General features: G+C 48.7%; 1 protein-coding gene across 3 annotated transcripts in view; it reads left to right on the top strand.

Moving 5' to 3' along the window:
• Positions 1-7,092, top strand: part of ARSD (arylsulfatase D) — a 19,155-nt gene that overhangs the window by 2,389 nt on the left and 9,674 nt on the right. For all 3 annotated transcript variants that reach the window (XM_023739453.1, XM_023739454.1, XM_023739455.1), the window contains 3 exons: positions 826-948; positions 3,290-3,713; positions 4,699-4,835. In XM_023739453.1, coding sequence (XP_023595221.1) covers positions 826-948; positions 3,290-3,713; positions 4,699-4,835 — 684 coding nt within the window. The remainder of the gene's footprint in view (positions 1-825; positions 949-3,289; positions 3,714-4,698; positions 4,836-7,092) is intronic.

Raw genomic sequence — 7,092 nt, 5'->3', positions numbered from 1 at the left:
GAGGGTGATAGATAATGTAGTTAGGTGCCATCAAGTTGATTTCCAACTCATAGTGACCCATATGACACAGTAGAACTGCCCTATAGGGTTTTCTTGTCTATAATCTTTACGGAAGCAGAGCGCCAAGTCTTTCTTTCACGGAGCTGCTAGGTGGGTTCAAACTGCCAACCTTTCGATTAGCAGCCAAGTGTTTAACTGTTATGTCAACAGGGCTCCTTAGATAGATAATAGATGGATGGATGGATATGGTGGATGGGTAGATGGATGGAAGGATGAATGGACAGATAGATGACAGATGAATAGATATGATGGGTGGATGGATAGATATGTAGATAGATAGGTATATGGATGGATGGATGAGTGGACAGATGGATAGATACATAGATAATAGATGATAGATAGATGATTGATAGATGTAGAGATTGATTGATAGATGGTAGATAGACAACTGATAGGTAGATAATGATGGATGGATGAATAGATGGATAGCCAGATAGATAGATGTTAGATGGATAGATATGATGGATGGATGCTGGATGGATGGATAGATAGATGATAGATAGACAGACGTATAGATAGGGTTTCTCCTGCTAAGGCCCAGGGTTTCTCAGCCTTGGCAGTACTGACATTGGGTTCGGATCGTCCTCTGTGGTGGGGGCCGTCCTGCTGTGTAGCAGCATCCCTGGTCTCCACCCACGAGACGCCAGCACCCCGCCACCTTCATCCTGAAAACCTAACCATCTGCAGTCATGGACGTGTCCCCCAGTGAGAACCCGTCCTCTAGAGAAGAGAAGAGTGACTTTTTTTCTCCTCTCTGCCCCCCAGGCATGGAAGCCAGCGACGGGTACCGCGCGCTTCAGTGGAACGGGGGCTCGGGCGGGCTCCCTGTGAACGAAACCACTTTCGCCAGAGTCCTGCAGCAGCAGGGCTACACAACGGGCCTCATAGGTGCGTGATGGACGGCGCTCGTGTCTGGTTGGCCGGCGGAACACCAGAGAACAAAAAGAACCTGTTCTCCAAAGGAAAAAGTCACTGGGTCTTTATCTGAACCCAGAGTTGGTCTCTGGCCCTCTTGGGTTGCTCACAATTATTATGTCTGTCGCTGAAGAGTTAGTTTTAGTTCAGAATCTCGGGAGGTGGGCATCCATCTTTCCCTTGCCATGTCAGTCACCCCTTCCCCGATTTAACCGAAATCTCTGCAGAGGTTATCTTGCCAAACGGCCACCCACCCAGCCAATACCCCCAGAGTTAACAATCACACCTGTCTTGACATGCGGGCTCAGAGAGGGTCGGCACTGGGGGGTCCCCAAGACCACCCCCAGGTTCAGCGATTCGCTGGGGAACTCACAGGATGCAGCCCAGAACTGAACTCACGGCTGCGATTTATGATACTGGAAGGACACAGGCCACAATTTGCAAAGGGAAAAGGCACGTGGGGCAGAGTGTGGGGGACACCGGGCTGAAGTTTCCAGAATTGTCTCCCTGTGGATCCACACCCACACACACACGCACGCACAAACCAAACCATTGGCCAGTGAGTCCATTCCATCTCACGGCGCCCCCATGTGTGTCAGAGTAGAACTGCACTCCATACATTTTTCTGTAGCTGATTTTTCAGAAGTAGATCACCAGGCCTTTCTTCCAGGGTGCCTTTGGGTGAACTCAAACCTCCAGCCTTTTGGTTAGCAGCTGAGGGCATTAAATTTTGTACCACTCGGGGACTCCAGATAGATACGTGGGTAGGTCCAAAAAAAAAAAAAACTAAAACCAAACCCGTTGCTGTCGAGTCGATTCCAACTCACAGAGACCCTCTAGGGTAGAGTAGAACTGCTCCATAGATTTTCCCAGGAGCACCTGGTGGGTTCCAACTGCCGACCTTTTGGTGAGCAGCCGAGCTCTTAACCACTGTGCCACCAGGGATTCCGGTGGGTAGGTAGGTAGATATTAATACCTACATGTGTGTAGATATACATACATATGGATACACATGCATATATTTATATATTTTTGTCTTTATAGATTAAAAAAAAAAGTCATCAAGTCAGCTCCAACTCATGGCGCCCCCATGTGTGTCAGAGTAGAACTGTGCGCATAGGGTTTTCAGTGGCTAATTTTTCAGAAGTAGATCGCCAGGCCTTTCTCCCGAGGCACCTCTGTCTGAACTCGAACCTCCAGCTTTTTAGCTAGCAGCCTAGTGCTTAACCATTTACACCACCCAGGGACTCAAGAGGCACTTAATTCCCTAGCAACAAGTTGTGGCAACACAATTTACACCTTACTCTTACGGCTTTGATTGCTTGGCAATGATCATTACAGTTATACGTTTATTAATATTTGTCGTTGTTAGGTGCCGTCGAGTCAGTTCCAACTCATAGCGACTCCGTGTACAACAGAAGGAGACACTGCCCAATCCTGCCCCATGCTCACAGTCGCTGCTATGTTTGAGCCCATTGTTGCAGCCACTGTGTCAATCCATCTCCTTGAGGGTCTTGCTCTTTTTCGCTGACCCTCTACTTTTCATAATGTTTTCACCCGGTAATTCTTTTCAGAAGTAGTCCGCCAGGTCCTTCTTCCTAGTCCGTCTTAGTCTGGAAGCTCTGCTGAAACCTGCCCGCCATGGGCGACCCTGCTGGTATTTGAATACCAGTGGCATAGCTTCCAGCATCACAGCAACACGCAAGCCCCCACAGGACGACAAACGGACAGACACATGGGTGCTATAAATATTAATATTTAGGACTGACATATATCCAGTTAAACACCCATATCTATTACATTCATTGCCTTTTCTATGTCAAATATAGCTTTTTCTGGATTCCTTTTCCTTTGACCATCCAAATTATTCTGAAAAGATGATAAGTATCAAACCAAAAAAAAAAAAAAATCCAACAAGTTGCCATCAAGTCAGCTGCGACTCATGGCACCCCATATGTGTCAGAGTAGAACTGTGCTCCATAGGGTTCTCAATGGCTGATTTTTCAGACGTAGATCGCCAGGCCTTTCTTCTGAGGCACCTCTGGGTGGACTTGAACTGCCAACCTTTCTGTTAACTGCCAAGCACTGTTTGTACCACCCAGGGACTCCATATTTCTGTTACTGTGTTACGGGGCATATATATCCATTTGATCACCCACAGCAGATAACATTCACTGCCTTTTTTATTTCAGACGTTTCTGTGTGTGGATCCTCCTTTCCCTTTCAACACCCAAATGGTTCAGGGACGGTGGTTAGTATCGGGTGGAGTGCTGTCACTGCGTGTTTTTGTTTAACATTTTGTGGTTGTTTTCAGGAAAATGGCACCAGGGCGTAAACTGTGTGTCACGCACAGACCACTGCCACCACCCGCTCCGTCACGGGTTCGACTATTTCTACGGAATGCCGTTCACGCTGGTCAATGACTGCCACCCGGACAGGCCCCCGGAAGTGGACGCGGCCGTGCGGGCGGGACTCTGGCTATATACGCAGGCGATGGCTCTGGGGGTGCTGAGCCTCGCTGCTGTCAAAGCCTCTGGCTCCATCTCCGTCCCCTGGAAAGCCGTCCTGGGCTTGGCCAGCCTCCCCGCCCTGTGTTTCCTCTCCTGGTATGCCAGCTTCGGGTTCGTGCGTCGTTGGAACTGTATCATGATGAGGAACCACGATGTCACAGAGCAGCCCATGGCTTTGGAAAGCGCTACCAGGCGGCTGCTAAAGGAGGCTGTTGCTTACATAGAAAGGTACGAAAATGATCACATCCTGAAAAGGGGCTGAGTTCTCGGGGCATCTGAGTTTTTATTTCTAATCTTTTGTTGTTGTTGGCGTTGTTGGCTGCGGTGGTGTCTGCCCCGATTCTTGGTGACCCCACGCACAACAGAGCAAAACGCTGCCCGGTCCTCGGCCGTCCCGTGATCAGCTGTGAATCGGACTGCTGTGAACGTAGGGTTTCCAGTGGCTGATTTTCGGAAGGAGATCACCAGGCCTTTCTCCCAAGTCCATCTTAGTGTGGAAGCTCCACTGAAACCTGTTCAGCATCACAGCAACACACAAGCCTCCGCGGACGGATAGTGGTTACGCGTGAGGTGCATTGGCTGGGAACCGAACTCGGGTCTCCCGCATGGAAGGCGAGGGTTCTACCACTGGACCACCACCACCTGACTTTTAAGTCCCTGGAGTTTCATATAAACTGGCCCTAGAGGAGATGAGTTTGGAGAATTCATCCTTTTTTTGTGGATTAGTGTCCAAAACCAGCATCTCTAATTTGAAGTCTGTAACATTGCACTGTGGTAGCCTGCATGTTGCTGTGATGCTGGAAGCTGTGTCTCTGGTATTTCAAATACCAGCAAGTCACTCACGGCGGACAGGTTTCAGTGGAGCTTCCAGACTAAGATAGACTAGGAAGAAAGGCCTGGCAGTCGACTTCTGAAAATCAGCCAGTGAAAACCCTGTGAATCACAACAGAACGTTGTCTGATATAGAGCTGGAAGCTGAGCCCCCTAGGTTGGAAGGCACTCAAAACACACAGTGGCTCCACTGATGGACTCCAGCAGACCAAGGATCGTGCAGGTGGCACAGGACCGGGCAGTGTTTCATTCTGGTGTGCGTGGTGCGGCCGTGAGTAGGAGCTGACTGCAGCTCACAGCAGCAACAGTAACAGTGTACAGACAGCAATGAACTAGATACCTTTGTATGTGGTGAAGGAGGCACCTGGTCTTCTTGTTTCAGAAACAAGCCGGGGCCGTTTCTCCTGTTCGTGTCTTTGCTGCACGTTCACATCCCCTTCGTTACCACAAAAGAGTTCCTTGGGAAAAGTCGGCACGGCTCATACGGGAACAGCGTGGAGGAAATGGACTGGATGGTGGGTGAGTCCAGGCTACTACTCATTCTTCTGTCACTGCCGCTTTACACGGAAAGTACCCTAACATGCCACGCGTCTTACTACGAACCGCGCTGCACAAGGAAAAAGAAAAAAGACCAAGAAAAGGAAAAAAAAACCCTCTTCCTGTCATTCATTTGAAAGGAGCCCTGGTGGCGCAGTGGTTAAGCCCTTGGCTGCTAACGGAAAGGTAGGCAGTTCAAACCCACGAGCCGCTCCGAGGAAGATGTGGCAGTCTGCTTCCATAAAGATTAAAAACCAAACCCAACTCTTCGCCGTCGAGTCGATTCCGACTCATAGGACAGAGTAGAACTGCCCCGTAGGGTTTCCAAGGAGCGGCTCGTGCATTCGAACTGCCAACCTTTGTTTAGCAGCTGAATGCTTAACCACTGCATCACCAGGGCTCCACCCTGTAAAGATTACAGCCTTGGAAACCCTATGGAGCAGTTCTACTCTGTCCTATAGGGTCACTATGACTCAGAATCGACTTGAAGGTAGTGGGTTTAGGATTTTGCCCTCTGTGGAAGGAGCCCTGGTAACACAATGGTTAAGTGCTCATCTGCTAACTGAAAGGTCGGCGGTTCAAACCCACAAGTTGCTCCATGGGAGAAAGATGTGACAATCTGCTTCTATAAGGATTACAGCCTTAGAAACCCTATGGGGCAGTTCTACTCTGTCCTATATGGTTGCTATGAGTTGGAATTGACTGGATGGTGATAGGTTCCGTTTTTATCATTCATTGGCTCCTTCAGTATTTCGGATTGTTGTTGTTGTTGGGTACCGTCAAGTCGATGCCAACTTTCTGCCTGCCTTCTCATCAGTCTTCCCTTGGTCTGGGAGCTTCTCTGCGCAGGAACCTCAGGTCCAAAGGACACGCTCTGCCCCCAGCACTGCTTTCTTGGTGGTGTGAGGTTCCCATGTGTCTCTGCTCGCTTCTTTCTTTTATATCTCAAAAGAGACTGGCTTAAGACACTATGTAATCTTGTAGACCTTATAGGTGTAGCTGCCGCTAATCCATCTTATTACATCATAGTGATAGAGTTTACAACACGTAAGGAAATCACGTCAGATTGCAAAATGGTAAACAATCATACAATACTGGGAATCATGACCTAGCCAAGTTGACAGATATTTTGCGGGGACACAATTCAATCCATGACACCATCCTTCCACAAAGCCGACTATTTAAAATCATCATTAGAAGCTACAGAGACTGCAGCAAGCATCTGGTCCTGCAGGACAGGGAAGGGAAATCACTTTCCTTCTACGGCGTCGAGAAATCACGAAGAGACCCAGTGAGATCATAGACTCCGAAAAGAACATTGACTTTGAAATCCGTGCAGCTGATTATATAATATGTCCTGAGACGAGTAGTGAGACGCTGGGCCAGCGAAAGAGGCAGTTATTTTTGTTGTTAGCTGCTGTTGAGTTGCTGACGAGAACAACAGACCCAAACGCTGCCCAGCCCTGCGCCATCTGCTCGATCGTTGGTCTGCTCGAGTCCATTGTTGGGGCCACTGTGTATTCTGAGCGCCTTCCACCCCAGGGGGCTCATCTTCCAGCTCTATGTTGAACAGTGTTCTGTTGTGATCCACAGGGTTTTCATTCTCCAGTCCTGCACCATCTTCACGATTGTTCTTATGTTCGAGTTCATTGTTACAGCCACTGTGTATCTGGAGAGTCTTTCAACCTAGGGTGCTCATCTTCCAGCACTCTATCAGACAATGTTCTGTTGTGATCCATAGTATTTTCATTGGTTCATTTTTGGAAGTAGATCACCAGGCCTTTCTTCCTAGTCTGTCTTAGTCTGGAAGCTCCGCTGGCATAGCTTCCAGCATCACAGCAACACGCGAGCTACCACAGTATAGCAAACTGACAGATGGGGGTGGAAAGGGACAGTGTTGTTGTTGTGAGGTGCCATCGAGTTGGTTCCGACTCATAGCAACCCTGTGTTCAACAGAACGAAACCCTGCCCGGTCCTGCGCCATCCTCACAATCGTTGCTATGTTTGAGCCCATTGTTGCAGCCACTGTGTCAGTCCATCTCATTGAGGGTCTTCCTCTTTTTTGCTGACCCTCTACTTTACCAGGCATGATGTCCTTCTCCAGAGATTGGTCCCTCCTGATAACATGTCCAAAGTAAATGAGATGAAGTCTCGCCATCCTCACTTCTAAGGAACATTCTGGGTCCTTTCATCTTAGATTAACATGTACATTATACTTAGCAATCAACCAGCAATTTCT

This window comes from Trichechus manatus, unplaced genomic scaffold (assembly GCF_000243295.1).
Source record: "Trichechus manatus latirostris isolate Lorelei unplaced genomic scaffold, TriManLat1.0 scaffold00134, whole genome shotgun sequence".
NCBI lineage: Eukaryota > Metazoa > Chordata > Mammalia > Sirenia > Trichechidae > Trichechus > Trichechus manatus.
The sequence above is the reverse complement of the archived record's forward strand: the minus strand, read 5'-3'. Positions and strand labels throughout refer to the sequence as shown.